We start from the raw sequence: 17,118 nt of genomic DNA, 5'->3' as shown, positions 1-17,118 counted from the left end.
GTGAGGGGGCCAAGGGGAAGGTTCCCATGGATGCACATACACTGGCTAAGAGCTTGGGCTCTCAGGGCCGACTGATTGGAGACCATCTGTGTGGCCTTGGGCAGGTTACCTAACCTCTCTGGGCCTGCAAGTGTAAAGTGAAGATAATGATAGTACCTACCTCATAGGGTTGTTGTTTGAAGGTCAACGGACACACTCCATGGGAGCGCTCTGTACATGGTAAATACTCAATAAATGGTGGCTATTATGACTATTTATTATTATAATCATCATCACCTTTGTTTCTGCGATAGGAAATCCTTCCCCCGTATATTTCACCAGGCCCAGTTCCCTGTCCACACTGCATGCTGCTCCAGCATTTTTTCACCTTGCTCTACAACAATGATATCCAGGGCCACCAGGTGGCATAACTTTGCGGGGTGCCCTTCACATCACGTCTTCTGATGGATGCCCCTGTGGTTGAGCAGAGCCCGCCAGCATGGCTGCACGTGGCAGATCTCATCGGATCTCTCAAGAGCAGAGAGAAAAAGCTGTCTGCTCCCAACCTGTACCTGCTCCGTGGGCTGGTGGGCAGCTCTGGAGAGTGGATGGAAGAGAGGGCAGACACCAGGCTTCCGAGTCTGGGGAGCATGGCAGGATAGGAGCCCCGGGTTCCAGAGAGCCCCCTGGGCCTCTTGATGGGCAACCAGACCCCATGGCTCCAACCCAAAGCACAGGAGGCCCACAGCTGGTTAGACCTGGGATGCTATGCTGTGCTTAGTTGACTCTGCAGGGCGCTGGCCTTGCCTCCTCAGAGAGGGAACTGTGATTCCTTACAAGTCCCTCTTCCTTCTGATACCAATGTCTTCAATTTAGGAAAGGCGCTGGTAGAAATCCTGCATCTCCAGAGCTCATGTGAGGAACCTGGTGGTGAAGGGTAAGAGAGTGCTGCACATGGAAGTCTGGGAAAGTGACTCTTCTGGGGTCAGTCCAGCCCTGGGCAGGGCTCCTGGGTCTCACTGGTACAGTTGGGGCAGCCCAGTGGGTTGGGGCCCACGCCATGGCTGCAGATATGGGAGCTCTTAGCAGGGCTGGCAGCAGCAGGAAGGGAGGCGCCTTCGGACTGATCCAGCCCTGTTGGCACTTGGTCTTGGCTGGGGTCAGGGGATGCGGCTGCTTTGGGGGTGTCTCTGGATGCGGGACCCTGGGTTTGCCCATCCTGGTTGGTTGTCTTATCTGATGAGGTGGCTGCTGCCTGGTGAGGCTCCTCATGGGGCAGACTGCCTGGAGCCAGCGAGAGCCCCTTCCCATCCCAGCTGGGCTTGGTGCGGATGCCCACGGCCTTCAGGATGATGTCCATCTGCTTGGCGTAGTCCAAGTGGCCGCTGACCTGCAGAAGGACAGTGAGTGAGGACTCCAGTGGGTAGGCAGAGCCCAGCCCTCCCCAGGGCCCCAGGCTCAGTTCCTGGGCCTCACCCACTCCCTCAGCATCTTCAGTCACCAATGCCGTGACTCCAACCCTCAAAGACTCTCAAGTCCAGGGTGGGTGGGAAGCCTCTGAGGTCAAGGCTGCTCTAAAATTTATTAAATAAAGTTGAAGGAAGCTGCTCTACAGAATCTGGTCCTCCCAGGGCAGGAAGGATTCTCCTGATAGAAAGTTGGAGTGGGAGCTCTCGTTCTCTGCCTTCAGCTGCAGGTTACAGCGGAAGGGCTCTGCTGCTCACCAGCGGTGGGACCTTGGGCAAGCCTCTGTAGCCCTCTGGCCTTCGCCTGTCTCAGCTGTCAAATGGGGACAATAGGCGTAGTTACATCAGAAGGTTGCTATAAGGGCCCCCCAGGAAAAGCCCCCAAATTGAAAATAGAGCTATGGCTGGAAAGACTGCTAGGTACTTCCTACAATTCATTCTTCCCCTTCCCCCTGAGACATAAGAATTTCAATTTATAGCTGGGTACACTAAGTGTAGCCTTGCGACAAGTTTTGGCCAATGAGATGAAGCAGTACTATTATGCGATGCTCCCTGGAAGTCTCTTTAAAAGGAAGAGTGCTCCTCACTCCCCTCCCCGATTTCCTTTTTTGTGCTGGCTGGAATTCCGACAGGATGGCCAGAGCTTTGGCGGCCATCATGAGCCATGAGGACAGCAAAGTAGCAAGACAGGGAATTTTGGCTCCTGAAGGCTGTGAAGCTACCAAGCCTACCCTGAACTACCTCTTCTGGCCCTTTTTCCTGTGTGACAGCATCAACTCTTGTGTTTTTAAGCCACTTCATCTGGCCCTCTGTTGTATGGACGGAATCTCCATCGAGACAAGAGTCAAGAACTCAGAAGTGCCCACCCAATCTCTGAGAGAATAGAGACTCCCCAGTTTTGTGTTGGGATATTTCAGTGAAAACTAGGGATGTGACTGGACTATCTGATGGTATCTGTGATAACAGACAGTGCTCAGCACACAGTAGGTCCTGAATGCATTGTAGACAACGAATTTATTGGATATACTCCTTTGACAGGCATTGGCTGCTAACTGTAGATTAGAAGAAACTGAGCCATAGGGGAGGTAAAGGGACCCACCCAAGGTCACAGAGATGTCAAAGCTGGGATTTGAATCCTGGCTTGTTCTCTTCATACAAGATCAAATATGTTTTGGGGGAGACATTAAAAATCATTCTCATTTTACAGATGATGAAAGAGTAGCCTAGAGAGGGTTGGTGGTTTGCTTAATGACACACAGCATCTGAAGAGCAGAGCCGTGTGTGCTGTGCTTGAGATGCTGACAGTGGAGGCTGCTTCGCTCAGATCTCCCTTAAATAGAGCTTCATGCCCTCCCCAGCCAGCTTGGGGGGCCTGCTTGAGGGCCAAAGGCAAGCACAAGACAGAACATTCCTTCAAGGTTGAAGAGGAAGATTTTTGTTTAAAAAGAAGGCAGGAAAACACTGAGGAGGCTTGCGCTGGGAATCTTAGGAAACAGCACAAAGGCTCAGCTGGTAACATCTGCATTTCCATCTGAATCACAAATCGCACCGGGTTATTCCAGTGACTTTTCAAGAACATAAAAGACAATTCCCAGTACGCTTTTGTTACTTTCTCAGAACCAGAACCTGCCTACTTCTTGTTCCTTTCTTTACAAACGTGTTTAAACAGTGTTCAGTGAAAATACACACAGGTACACACATATAAGAGGCTTTTCAGATCCCTGGGTTCAGGGTGAGGGTCAAGGTGAGGCAGTGTCCTTCCAGAGAGGGCGGACGTTAGTGGCTGCCTGGCGCTAGAAAGAACCTAAGTTTAGAATCAGAAAAATGGGGGTTTCAGCCTTGGCTCCATCTCCTACCAGTAACTGGGTGAGTCCTCACAACGCGCTGAACCCCAGCCTCCCCATCTATCAAATGAAGATCATGACACCCCATACCTTGAACGTTTGCTACGAGAGTTCAAGGGTCTGGGACTTTGTGGGAACTATTCCCTTCCATATATGACCCAAAACACTTTTACAGGGACATGACCCAATTAGAGTTAGTGATACCCATCTCATGGGCTTGGTGGGAAGAAATAATACAAACCACAAGGCACAGCACCTGGCCCATAGTAAGTGTTCCATAAATATGAGTTCCTTTACTTTAGTTTTCTTGGAAGGAGGGATAGAAGGTAGGGAGTTAGCTAGGCTGATCCATTCGGGAACCCAAGATGGCTGCTGAAGCTCTAGCCATCACGTCTGAACCCCGGCCAGCAGAAACCTTGACTCATGGGACAAAGATGGCCTCCTTATAGCTTATTTATGTTGGTGAAGGGCTGGTACAGTCAGCCAGAGGGATGGGAGAGCAGGAGCAAGGTGGGTGGGAAAAGAATCTCTTCTCAGCAGTGGAATGTTCCAACGTGGGTAATATTAGATAAAGATTTCAGTCCAAGACCATATCCCTGGCTGTCTTGATTGAAATCTGCCACCTGCCCAGATACACACTGGATGTCCTGGTGCTGAGAAGCCTCCTTGACCTCCCGTGCTGGTTAGGGACTCTCCAGGGCTCCCCTGTGACAGCACTCTCAACACGCATCGTCTTCATCTGCTCATGTCTGTGTTCCGATAGACTGTGTCAGCTGAGCAAGTGCAGGCACCACTACTCACTCACCAGTCCTCCCCACGTCCAGCCCTGTGCATTGTGGTGCTCAGGGTTACCGGATCCATCCACATGGTAAGAATGGGCCTCTGCACTTCCTGCTTCCTGCCTTGCAAGATACTTCAACTTGACCAAACCGAGGCTGCTGCCACCCACCTCTGCCAGCCTGACCATTTCCAAGCCTATTACAGCCCTTGGGGTTCCTTTACCTCTTTGGCCTCAGTTTCCTCCTCTGTAAAATGGGGCTAATAAAGATACATATGCCACATGGGCTAGGTGTGAAGATTCAGTGAGATAATACATGTCCCAGGCTTACTGGCTTAGAGTTGGAGGTCACTGACCGGAAGCCACAGAGATGCATAAACCCTGATTAAGAGCCCAGGCTCTGACGTAGGTTCCCATCTGGCTCTGCCACTCACATCCAATGTTCCCTCCTGCAGCCTCAGTTTCTACATCTGTACAATGGGGTATTATCCCTACCACATGGGACAGCTTTGGGGATGAAGTGACATCGATCTGTACATACAGAGCAGCGTCTGGCATGCTGGCTATCGTTTTTTATTGTTGTTGAGTGTCTATGTTGTGCCAAGTCCTGTGCTAAGTTCTAGAAGCCAGCTGGCACTTCTTCTGGGACACCAAGACTCCAGAGACCCTGGGCTGAGTCTTCTGCCTCTCCAGGAGCCCCTACCCGCTGCATCTCAGTCCCCACACAGGAGAGACTGAAAGGCAGCGGGCAGCCTGGCCTTTGCTTCGCTCACTGGAGATGCTCCTTGCTTGCGAGCAGGCTGCCCCTGGCTCACTCCTGCTCAGGCTTGTCCTAAGATCAGGAGCCCCCGGGGACCATGTCTGTGTCGATGGCTGCCGCAGGGACAATGCACCCTGCGCCCTGTCCACAGCGGGCCAGCAGGAAGAGGGCCGGGCCTGCAGGTCTCTGCTCCGAGCACGGGGCAGCCAGTGCTTCCCCAGCAGCAGCCACAGGGACTCTTTTGCCAGCAACCTCTCCTCCAGCAAGAATTTTCAAGGAAAACAGGAGGGGCAGCACAAAGGCAACGCTAATTACCTCTAATTACCCAGAAGAGGAAAGCACTGCTTTTTGCAATGTGCTCCTAATGTGATAAAGAGCTATTATTAGGCAAGAGCTGGGGAGCTGCCAAGAAGGCAGTGTGGGGGGGGAGGTGTCTCTGAAGCTGCGGTCCCAGAGGCAGAACGGAAGGTGGTGGCAGGGGCCAGAGAGGAGGGCACTAGCATTAAATGAGGGCCTACTCTGCACTAAGCACTAAGCTGGAAGGTAGGGGATTTCCCTTGTTTCCAGGCTGAGGCACAGAGAAGTCAAGTCACTGGCCTAACGTCACACAGCCAGTATACCTGCAGCAGAGCCCGGATTCTAAGCCAGGCCTCTCTGGCACCATAGGCTGTGCTCTTCCCATTCAGGGGCTTCCCAGGGCAGAAACAGTGTCTTTCAAGGTCCTTGTAGCAGTTAAAAGAAATTTTCATTTAAAACGAACTTTTACCTGTCCCTTCTCACATTTTATTCTTGTGGCAGAGGGAGACTCTTGGGGTGGTGAAGCATAAAGTCACTTCTCCCCTTCACCCCATCAGGACCCTCAGACAGGAGAGAGATCCCTGGACATGGGCCAGGAGGCATCACTGAGTCTTGCAGCTTCCTGGGCTTGTGACCCAGAACCTCCTCACCTGTAGGGAGGTGCACAGCGCAGGCCCTGGTCCTGGTTTCCAGGTCTGTGACTCTCTGGCTGGGTGAGTTTATTCTTTCAAGCCTTGGTTTTCCAGTCTGTGACTTGGGGATGCATAATATGGGACTGCTGTGAGGGTCACATCACATGAAGCAGTCTCTAGATCTAAAGAGATGGCACTAGGGGTTGAAGTTCATACCTGTCCTGGGAAGACTGCCTCTTGAACTTGGAGGCATCAGTTTCAGGGATGGATGAATCTAGAAACTCCTTATTCTTGGGCCAACACTGGCCCCCCAAACTGCCAGTTAGGAAGGCCTAGGGCTGCTTTACCTGTGTTCCTCTGGTGGGTTTGGACTTGTGAGCTAGGGTCCTGGGAGTTTAGGGGAGTGAAGATGTAAGGGAGGACGAGTTGGCCCCAGCCTCACGGGGGGCAGGCCGGGTGAGGGGCCCCGGGGACCTTGGGGCAAGGACACGGGCCGTGGACTTCAGGGGCAGCAGTGCCTGCTAACATTCTGGTTTTAAGTTTTTGTGCTAGACTCTCCCTACGCTCTCTTCAACCCTCAGCCAAGTTTCACTAAACATGAAACCCGGGGTTGGCTGTGCTGGTGGGCGTGGGTCAGGGTGCCCATCTTCCCCCACAATGAGGTGCAGTGTGTGTGCTGGGTGGGGCGTGTGGTGGTGGATCAATGGGCCAGGCTGCTGTTGGAACTGAAGGGTGAAGCCAGGGTTCTCCAGAGTGCCCTCCCCAGGGGAGTTTTCAGAAGCCCAGGGAGGGGCGGACTTTGTCTGCTTTTCGTAGGATAGTGCGGCTGGCTGGCTCAAACTGCTGTCACGTGGGATCTGGGGAAACTGGGTTACGCTCAGGAAGTGCTTGGCACTTGATAGACGGCAGCCAGCAATGTAATAATTGGAAACCGAAGTTTTTGTTCTCGCAGGACTTGGCATCACGAGGCTTTTCACCAGCTGGGTTTGCTTGTGGAGGTAACCACAGCCTACTACTCTCCCTTCCTGGTAGCGGGCACCACTCCCAGTATTCCTCATATCTACCCAACCGGGGGCGGTTCCCTTCATCTTCAGACCTGGGGTTGAGTCCTGCTCGGCCAGGTTCCTGCCGTGCAACCCTGGGCAAGTCCCTTAGCCTCTCAAGGCCTCAGTGTCCTCATCTGTACAGTGGGGGGACAGGTGTTGCAAAAGGCTTAGGACATTGAGTGAGTGTCCAGACACGAAGTTACTTTACGTCTATGGCAGGCTTGTGGTGGGTGGACGAGGGTCCTTCAAGCCTGAAAGATGGCTCTAGAGACTCAAGTTAGGTTTGTGTGGCTGCCCGGGCGGCTCCCTCCTACCCCATTCCCAGCAAGAATTCTTTTCACCATGTGCACCTGTAGTCCAGCCTCGTCTGAGATGTATATGAATCCTTGGGGGGTCTGATCAAAATGCAGACTTGCAGGCTCCACTCTGAGAGACTGACTGAGCAAGTCTGGCCAGTGAGGCCCTGGGATCTGCATTTTAAATAAACTCTCCAGGTGATTCCAAGCTAGAGGAGCCTGGAACACACTTTCCCTGCCAGCTGTTCCATGGTTTCCCAGCCTGGCAATCAGGTTCTTTTGCTCTGGTCCAGCAGCATGAATGCCTCCACCTGTGTCTTCTGGTTGTTTCAGTTACTTCCAGGAAAAACAGGCTGTCCTGACTAGTAACCTGGGCTGGGAGGGTTGGGGTGGGGGGCAGTGGGAGGAAGAGTTGGAGGCGGAGGGGAGTGGAGGGAGGGCACTAATGGAGGGGCAAAAGCATAGGCTCTGGAAGTTCAAATCCAGGCTATTAGTTGCTAGTTGTGTGATAGGAACTTTTCTAAGCCTCAGTTTCCTCCTCTGAGAAGTGGGGATAAAATAGTGTCTCTCCCAGAGGCTATGTGAGGGTTAGAGATGATGTGTGTAAGGGGCCTGGCAACAACGCCCTGGAACTCGTGTCCGTGAACAGGAGTTGCCTCTTTCCAAGCTAATTCTAACCATCTCCCTTCTCTGGGGTGGACTGAGCCAGGGCCAGTGTCCTTGGAACCCAGGTGGCTGGGCTGGAGTTAACGAAGTGCCCCCACTGGCCCCAGGAGGGACAGGCAACACTCACCACGGAGGTCAGGTCCACGTTTTCCACCCTCCTGTCCTGCAGCAGCACGGGCTGCAGGCCGGCGACGCGGAGCTGCACGGAGGACGTGCGGTACACGAAGCTCAGCAGCCAGTCCCCCCTGCGGGCGGAGAAGGGGGCGGATGTCAGCCTCGGGGAGCCGGAGCACAAGGATGGGCCCCGCCTGGCCCGGGAAGCCTGGTGGGACTGCAGCTTCTGTGGGAAACCAGGGCCCCGACTGCACCCTGGTGAGATGATGGGGGCTGCAGCCGCTGACACTTTGAGAGCCCTTCCTGGGGTGTGGCAGCTCCAGGGAGGCTGTTTTGTTCTTTGCTGGGTCCCCAGAGCAGAGGACAGTGCTGGAAAGCAAATGATGAGTATCTGTTGAGTGAATGAATGTGGAAACTGGATGAGGTCAGCCCATCGCTGGGAGAACTGCTCTTGGCTGGGGAGGGGCTTCCAGTCTCTAGGGGGTGGAGGCTGGTCCAGGGGTCCCTGGGAATTGAAGGAAAGGCAGCAGGGCTTCTGCTCTGGGGGGAGGGCCATGGGGAGCTGGGGCTGCCAGGCTCCTCCAGGTGGAACTCTGGGTCTGGGGCCCCCATCTGTGAGCTGGGGGGACCAGCTATGCCACCCACACGGCAGTCCTCCCTGCTCTTGGTCACCCCTCAGGGGGTGCCCCTAGGCCCCTCCTCCCGAAAGTATGAATCCCTTGCCCCTCGTGCTGGCTCTGTGCTCCTTTGGTGACGTCTGTCACATGTCCTCTGTGTGCCCCTTCCTGAGTCTTCTCCTTTTCTAGGCTGAGAGCTTGTAGAAGGCAGGACTGGGCCTTTATCCTGTATCCTGTATCCTGAGCGGAATCAGGAACTCCCAGGGGGTGGTGCCCAGCAAGCCGGGCCTCAATGGCCCTCCATGTCATGCCGGTGCATGAATCGCACAGCTGAACGCTGGCCCGCTGAAGGGTGTGCCTTGGCTCCTCACAGGCCCGGAGTCCTCCCTGCTCCTTCTACCGTCATCCCCTCCCCAATGGTCCTGGAGTAGAGATGGCGCAAGGAGTCCCCCGGGGGCTCAGAATGAAACCCTCTCACTGAGTTCACATCCCAGCTCTGCTGAGTGACCTCGGCGAGGTCCCTGACCCTCTCTGAGCTGCCATCTCTGCACAGTGCGATGGAGAGCAGTCCCGCTCACTCCGGCTGCTTCCAGGGGGTTATTGGCCTGAGGCTTCCCCTGCCCCCTCACTCCACTCCCCATATTTAAGTAGGTTCACGGCAGCCAAAATACCTTTGGGGGCCAAGAATATGAATTCCTGGCAGGTGCTAAATTTCATCAGGCAACTGCAGTTAATGTTTTGGTCTGGTCAAGACTTCCCTCGTCTCTCCTTCCTCTCTCCCTCCCCTCCCCCTCCCCCCTTTTTTCCTCCAGAGAGATGGTCCAGGATCTCACAAAATAATGGAAAACCTTATTGGCCTCAGATTCTCAACAGAATAGATGGGTTTAATAAGATTTTGTTCTTTTCATATGGTACTCATGCAATTTTAATTCTTTCCCTTTGCTGTGTATGAAAGCACCAAGAAATCATGTGCTGTGAATATGCCCAGTGAAATAATTAGAATGGCTACTGCTTATTGGGCACCTTAAAGTGCCAGCCCTCATCCTACCTCATCTCATTTTATCTTCCCAGAAACTCTGTGAAGGAGGGACTGTTATTCCATTGTATTTTATTTTTAAATTTATTTAAAAAAATTTTTTTGGGAGGGGCAGGTAATTCAGTTTATTTATTTATTTATCATTATTATTTTTAATGGAGGTACTGGGGATTGAACCCAGGACCTCATGCATGCTAAGCATGCACTCTACCACTGAGCTATAACCGCCCCCCTGCCCCACTATTCCCATTTTATAGGTAAGAATACTGAGATTCAGATTTGTTAGTCCAAAGCCACCCAAGAGGTCAATGGTGGAGTCAAGATTTTAACCGAGGACTGTCTGACATCAAAGTTGTGTCCATTCTTCTTTTTTGCTTGTTTTTTAAACTGCCCTTACCTTAAACAGTCAAATCAGCTCTTTTATGCCTTACTTCCAATCCCTGTCCATTCCATAAGGATGGCCACTGTTGTTAGCGTCTCATGGTCCTTCTCGCCTCCCTGTGCAATTCTCGACCTATAGATACATATACGCACACACAGAAACTTCTTCCCTCAAATGGGATCACAGTATGTATTGTTGCACTTGCTTTTTCCCCCCTTAACTATTCCCCTCTTTACAGTCATTTAGGTTGTTTTAAATTTTTAATTATAAATGAAGCTGCAATGATCCCCTTTGTACAGCCATCTCTGTGCATGGGTGTATGTAGTACAGCAGGGTCACAGAAGTCAGAATTTGTGGAGTTAGGAGGCTGGCACGTTAAAATTTTTAATAGCTATTGCCAATTATCCTCCAAAAAGCATTCACTAAATTCAGCTGTCACCAACAGTGTATGACAGTGCTCACTGCTCCACATCTTTACCAACACTGAATGTTATTCATGTTTCAGATGTTTGATAATCTCATGGATGTTAAAGAGTATTCTACTGATTTTAATTTGCATTTATTTCATTAATAATGAGGTTGGGTATCTCTTCAAAAGTTTGTTGATTGTATTTATTTGGTGAGTTTATGTGTAAATACCCTTTGGCCATTTTCTTACTAAACCTTGTTCTTATTGATTTGTATGAGCTCTTTATATATTATGGCTCTTTGTCTTTTGTTTCTTTGTTGTTTCTACCAAATCCTGATTCTAGGAACTCAGCTTAGAATATGAACGATAAAGCCAAATGATGGGGTGAACTTTCATGTCTTGGTTAATGCCCTCGATCCATGACTAAAGAACATCTTTATCTTTATCTCTGAGTTACACAGCTGTTGCTATGGGCTAAATCATCCAAATGATAAAGACTTTCCAAATCTGTTCTATTCAGTTTTGGGTTCTACTTGGGATGAATGGGCTTAGATAAAAATTAAAGCTAACTGGCCTTTTGCCTTAACTTTTCTGAGCCTCAGTTTCCTCACTTGTAAAATGGGATTAATAATACCAACATCTTAGGGTTCAGGGAGGGATTAATGGAGATAATGACAACAAAGACAGGATGTGGCAGGTGGTAAGAGTCTAATACTTGTTATATCCACCCCCATCACTGCATTATTTCATTTTTAATGTTTTTTTTAACAAATAATTGTCTGTTTCCATTTATCTTTTCTACTAGACTTGAGCTTCTTTTGTCTTGTCCATCTTTCCCATGCTCAGCATGCAGGCTCAAGCCTGGCATGCTGGATGATTCTGAGTTGCCCTCAACCTCAGGCTGGAGCCTCTCCCTCCTCTCACCCTGACATACATTCCTTAGAATCAGGAACCCAACACATTTCTCTTACTCTATGATTTGCCTTTCAAATGATCTCACCTGTTCTTCTGGCGTCAGCTGACGCTGGCAACCCCACTGGTCCTCACTCCAATTCTAATTTCAGTTCCAGTGCCGCATCCCCACCTCTGTATCCCACCCGCCCTGCTGGAAAGTTCACGTTCTCAGCATAGTGAGTCAGTTGCTTCACCAATGAGTCTTACTTCATTTTTTTTTAATTGTTATTAAAAAAAATTGTGTTAATGGAACCCTACAAGTAGTCACCCAACCTTACTGTTTCTTAGACTTCAAACTTGTCCTTCAGGTCTGGGCTTAGAATGTCACCTTCTTGTCAGTAATCTGCACCTTTGCATCTAAGACTACAAATCACGGGTCCCTTACTGCAAATCCTCAGGGACCTATTGTGTTTCAGAATTCAGAATAATGATTTGGATTTTAGGAAGACAATCTGGCTTGTAGCCCGTGTAGCATGTAACACCCATGCGAGGTTTGGGGTGGTGCCCCTGAGTCGCTCAACCCACAAGCCCAGTGACAGAAGCAAAGCCTAGAAATCTGTCTTATTCGCGCTGAGCAAACTTGTCACAAAACGAGTTTGTGGGAAAAGCCTTTGCTTTCAAAGCTTCTGGATTTTGGTGGTGCAGACAAGCCTCCACATTTCTACCTGCAGCTGCCTGTTTTCTTATTTTTGCCGCTGGGGGTGAGGTTCCGCAGGGTTGGGTGGGGCTTATTCCTGCTGTCGCCACAGCACATGCCCGGCACGAGGTTGGTGCCCACGGACAGCTGTTGAGTGACTGTTCCAACTGACCGGTGATGATGGTGATAAACAGTAACACCATCTGTCGCTCACAGAGCACGTACTTACCACGTGTGACTCTGTAAACTGCTTCACTATCATCACAACCCTGCGGGGGAGTTGCTACAATGATCCCTCCTTCACTGATGGAGAAAGTGAGGCCAATATTAAGAGCCAGGCCTCTGCGATTCCAAATCCGTGTGGTCTGTTCACGCTGTCGTGTTGACACTATCCCCTTCCTCCTTTGCTTCATCTGGAGGCTGAAAGGCCCGGGCATCCTCTCCGGCCGGTCTCCTGAGGGCTCCGTCCTGGGCTTCACCTTCTCTGTTCCCCGCAGGTCTCAGGCACGGCCTTGGCTGGAGCCCCTCAAGTCCCCCTCCTCGCCCCCCAGGCCAGGGATGACTCCTTTCCAGCCCAACGGCCGCCAGGCCTCGTGGTCCCCACCACTTGTCAGAGGCTTTGTTACGTGGGGTGGGTGCTGGCTCCCCGTGGCTGTCAGGCCCCTGTTCTGTCACCTGGCCTGCCCCACAGCCGCTCCGAAAGCTCAGCCTGGACCCTCCCCGCTCCCTTCCTGTGCTGCCAAATAACACACACAGGAGCTCCTTACTTGATATTCAGAGACCTCCCATTTGGGGCCCAATCTTTGCTTTTCATTCTCATCCCACTCACCCACGTCCCTGTTCCCCCAGATCACAGTGACCAGCCTGGCCTCTCCTGCCGTCCTGTAAGCTGGTCCAGGCCTGACACAGGGACTCCTTCTCAGGATCGTCCCTGGTTGTCAGTCATCCTCTAGGGAAGGATGCTGCCCTGGTCAGCGCACCTGGCCTGGGCCTCGCTCCTAACAGGGCCAGGGTCCCACTGGTCCCTGGGATCCTCTGGGATGAGGGCCAGGCCTCGAATATCTGTGTCCCCAGCACAGGGCCTGGGTGCACGAGGTGCTCAGTAAGGGTTGTCAACTCCCCCCCGCCCCCGAGGTTTGGACAGACCTGCAGTAGCCATTGATGATCCTTCCAGACACCACCTTCCGGAAAGGCTCCCAGTGCTTGGCTTCTCCTTCCACGGGTGCCCCCAGCAGGACGACGTCCTCGATGATCCCTTGGCAATCTGGAGAGAGACCCCAGAAAAGACCGTCAGCCTCCCAGGCCACAGTGGGACCTGTGAGGGACTCTGCAATAGTGGCGGAGGAAAAGGATGTCATAGACCTGTGCACACACGTGCCTATACAAACACACTTCAGGTACACACACCAACACGCACACATACGCTTGTGCACAAGGGCAAGCATTCCAGTATACAAATGTGCACATGCACTCACACACACAGTAATGGCGGCTTCCATTTACTGAGTTCCCGGCCCTGGGTCAAGCCCTCGTGTGCCTGATCTATCCCTGCAGAGCACCGAGATCCGCATGTTAGAGTTCAGGAAAACCGAAGACGTTTTCCAGATCACGTGGCTAGTAAGTGACACAGAGCAAGCTGGGACCCGGGTCTGCTTCCACCCTCCATGGAGCTCACAACTGGCCGTGGACTCGGAGGGGGTGTCCCCCCTTAGAAGGGACTGGTGGTCCCTTGCTCAGTGCACGTGGTAGGTAGGAGACACCACAGCCTTCCTGTGCAACAGGTTCCCTGGGGTCTGTACGCTGGCGGGAGGGAGCAAAGAGGAGACGGTGGGGTGGGGGCAAAGTGTCCCAGGATACGGCGAACACTCAACCACTGCACTGACCTAGTGGTTCAGCGTAGTTTAGGTCGGAGCTCCTCAGGGCGCAGGCCCTGGGCGAGGGCTGGTCCAGGGACTATTTGTACAGAAACAGAGACGCAGCATTTCTTTTCTCTCATTGCAGACTGGAAAGCAACAGTTCACAGACAGGCAGGCGGACCGCACTTTGAGAAGCGCTGCCCTAGACCCATGAGGGGTGCAGTGCACCCCCACCCGTCACTCAACCCCCCCACCCGGCTGTATTTTTCCTCTTGTCACATTCTCTTGTCTACGTCTGTCTCCTCCTCTAACATCAAGGCTCACTGAGGGCGGGGCTTCAGCTGCCCGAGTCACAGCTGTATAGAACAGTGCCTGGTATACCCTTGGAGCTCAATAAAGATGTGAGTGAACGAGTGAATAAATACACTGCCGTTCCCCAGGAAAGCCAGGATATGCACTTTGCAAAACCCTGGGTTCAAATTTTAGCTTAGCTCCTCTGAGCCTATAAGTGGACATGATAGTATCTTGAGGGTCTTCATGGCAATGGAGTCACAGTGTGGGGAAAAAACCCAGCATAGTGAACACACAACACAGTGGAAATCAGTGTGTCCCTCCCTGCCCTGCACCCCTGCCTCCCCGTAAGCTCGTTCTTATGGTTCTGAGTTCCCATGCATTTGGGAAGCTATACGCTCCATGTCATCCCTGGGGAACTGGCCCCAGAGGGACAGCTACACTCAGCCCTGCTGCTCTCCTGCTGGGTAACAGGACAGGCGGCGTCTTCTCTCTGGGTGCCAGTTTCTAACCAGAGCACATCTGTCTTCCATCTGGGCTGCTGTGTAAGAATTTGTCTGAATAAATGGCTCCAGGCCAACAGGAGTTTGAGAACCCCTCTGGCTCTGACGTCAAAAGATTCTGGGGTACAGGAGGGAGGGTACAGCTCAATGGTAGAGTGAGTGCTTAGCATGCAATGATGTCCTGGGTTCAATCCCCAGTGTCTCCATTTAAAAAATAAATAAGCCTAATTATCTCCTCCCACACCCCCACCAAAAGGGCGTAGAATTCTGATTTCACTCCTTTGCTTCCAGGGACATGATCACCTGGCAGAAGGATGTAAAGGTTCAGTAAGCTGGTAGTGTGTGTTGAATTACAAGGATGACTCAGATACGCCTTGGTGTGACAGCTATTCCAGGGGCTTATGTTGCTAGCAAGGCTGTAGAGAAGGAGACATTACTCAGACCCCTTCTCTTGGCAGATGAGGAAACTGAGTCTCGGCGGGCTGGGGCATGCCCCAGGTCACACCGTGAGAATACAGCTGGGCCCAGAAGCTGATAGAGAGGGCTGCTGGGACCTGGGGCCATTCTCTCTGCTGTTTGAGGTAACAACTCCTGAACCACAGTGATCGCAGTTGGGTTATCATTGCTCCCACAGTGCCCAGGGCCCAGGGCCGACGACTGAGCTCAGCAGCCCTCTCCAGAGCCTGGTCACTCAGGGCACCTGCACAGAATCTCTCCACCTGAGGAGCGGGGACAGCTTTGCAGCCCTGGGTGCTGATGCCTGGAGGGCTGGGACCCCTTGTGGCTGGCAGTGGAACTGCAGCATTCTCTATGAGATGGCCCCCAGCAACCAACTGCCAGGTTGCTGTAACTAGCGAACCGACAGCTGTTACGAAAAGCAAAAAAAAGTAGTTGCCTTTTGAAGCCGAGCTGAACCTCATAAAACCTCATAAAACAGTTCAGAGCACAGTGAAATCAAGTCAGGATAGGCGGCGAGCTGGAAACACATCCACCCATCTCTGAAGCCTGGCTGCAAACTGCCTTTCTAGACTTCCTCCCCTTCATCCTCAGACTGGCGCCACACTCACATGTGTCCTTCTTACGTTTTAAAGACTGTTTGTTCCCTGTGAGGTTGCAAACGTGGAGGTAAGCGTCGGGGCCGATTCTTGGTAATACACAGGTGTTAGCTAGAGGAAGTCAGCGAGAATCACTTTAGACCCACCCAAGAGAGAATCTGGTATTGTTCCCGGAACAGAACAGTCCAGGAGGGGAAACCTGAGTTAGGAAAGAGCCAACTCTGGCTGCTGGAGTGGATCCTGAAAAGAAAAAAAAAAGAGTCAAAACTTGCTGTTTGGTCCAAAACTTGATAATACCAGATTTCAGGCTTCCAGGTAAAATACAGAAAATCCTCACTCAGGTACCATTTTGAAGTGTCAAGCAGGCCCCGTCCATGGGCACAGACGATCCCTCACATCACGATGTATATTCAGTGCAGAATGCCCCTGCTTTTCAAGACCAGCAAAAGAAACTGGAATTTAACATTATTTTAGTAATAACAAATATAAGATGACCTCACTGCCTTTTTACTGCAGGGCCCATGCTGGGATTTATTCCTATCGCTACCATCCACTTTTCTTCTTGTGGATTTTTAAGATATTAAGAAGGTCCCATCGCTTTACGAATAGTCAGGGATCCAACATTCATCGGTCATCTTTAAGCTCAGGACACAGACAGGTCCAGCTTTTAGGCTTGGATTTCCCATTCTATAAACAGTGCTGTGTATGCTATTAATATTGTACTTTTACTGTTAAAGCGGGAGGCCCTTCATCCTGTTATGACTTTGGCATTAAGGAGTCTCCACAGTTAAGAAAAAAAAAGCTTTTATCGGCCCTGCCTCTGCCCCTCCACTTTCAGTCCTTTCTGTCGCTCGCATGTGCGGTGAGAGACACTGCTTTCTCATACTTTCTTTGCTTCTACTTCTTATTTTTATTCTTAACACAGGAGCCAAAGCGATCCCTTTAAAATGCGAGTCATAGGCACAAGGTATCTTTCAGGGGGGATGGAAATGTTCTAAAACTGGGTCGTGCTGATGGTTGTGCAACTTGACATGTTCACTAAAAACCATCGAATTGTACACTTAACATGGGGGGATGGTGCAGCATGCAAATTATGCAGCAGAAAAGTCAGAGCAATTCCCTCCTGTGCTCCGAACCTCCCGTGAGACCCATCTCTCATGGAGTCTGAGTCAAAGTCATTTCAACAGCCCTTGAAGCCCTGTGTGATCTGCCGCACGCTTCCCTCTTGCTCCCTCTGCTCCAGCCACACTGGCCCTGCTGTTCCAGAACATGTCAGGCCTTAGCCTGTGCTGGTCCCTCTTCCAGAGGCTCTTCCCTCCGACATCCACAAGCCTCCCCGATCCCTCCTTCACCTCTTGGCTTAACGGTCACCCTCCAAAAGTAGGAAAATGCAACCTCCCACCCCTACCAGGTGCCCCATCTCCCTTCTCTGATTTATTTTTCTCCATAGCATTTGAGACCATCTATTTTATCTTTAAAATCTCTCAATTTTTTTTCTAT

General features: G+C 51.5%; 1 protein-coding gene across 7 annotated transcripts in view; it reads right to left on the bottom strand.

The window, feature by feature from the left end:
* Positions 1-235: 235 nt before the first annotated feature.
* TMCO4 (transmembrane and coiled-coil domains 4) overlaps positions 236-17,118 on the bottom strand; it is a 77,838-nt gene continuing 60,955 nt past the window's right edge. For 2 of the 7 annotated variants that reach the window (XM_074377275.1, XM_074377274.1), the window contains exons 14-16: positions 13,060-13,177; positions 7,892-8,009; positions 236-1,369 (exon numbers count right to left, since the gene is read on the bottom strand). In XM_074377275.1, the coding sequence (XP_074233376.1) occupies positions 965-1,369; positions 7,892-8,009; positions 13,060-13,177 (641 nt within the window). In that variant the 3' untranslated portion in view covers positions 236-964. Of the gene's footprint in view, positions 1,370-7,891; positions 8,248-9,928; positions 10,046-13,059; positions 13,178-15,764; positions 15,859-17,118 lie in introns of those variants that run through there. The other 5 variants (XM_074377277.1, XR_012511426.1, XM_074377276.1 and 2 more) reach the window with 5 other exon arrangements.

Source organism: Camelus bactrianus, chromosome 13 (genome assembly GCF_048773025.1).
Source record: "Camelus bactrianus isolate YW-2024 breed Bactrian camel chromosome 13, ASM4877302v1, whole genome shotgun sequence".
In the NCBI taxonomy this organism is placed as follows: Eukaryota; Metazoa; Chordata; class Mammalia; order Artiodactyla; family Camelidae; genus Camelus; species Camelus bactrianus.
This window is presented reverse-complemented; position numbering and strand designations above follow the sequence as displayed.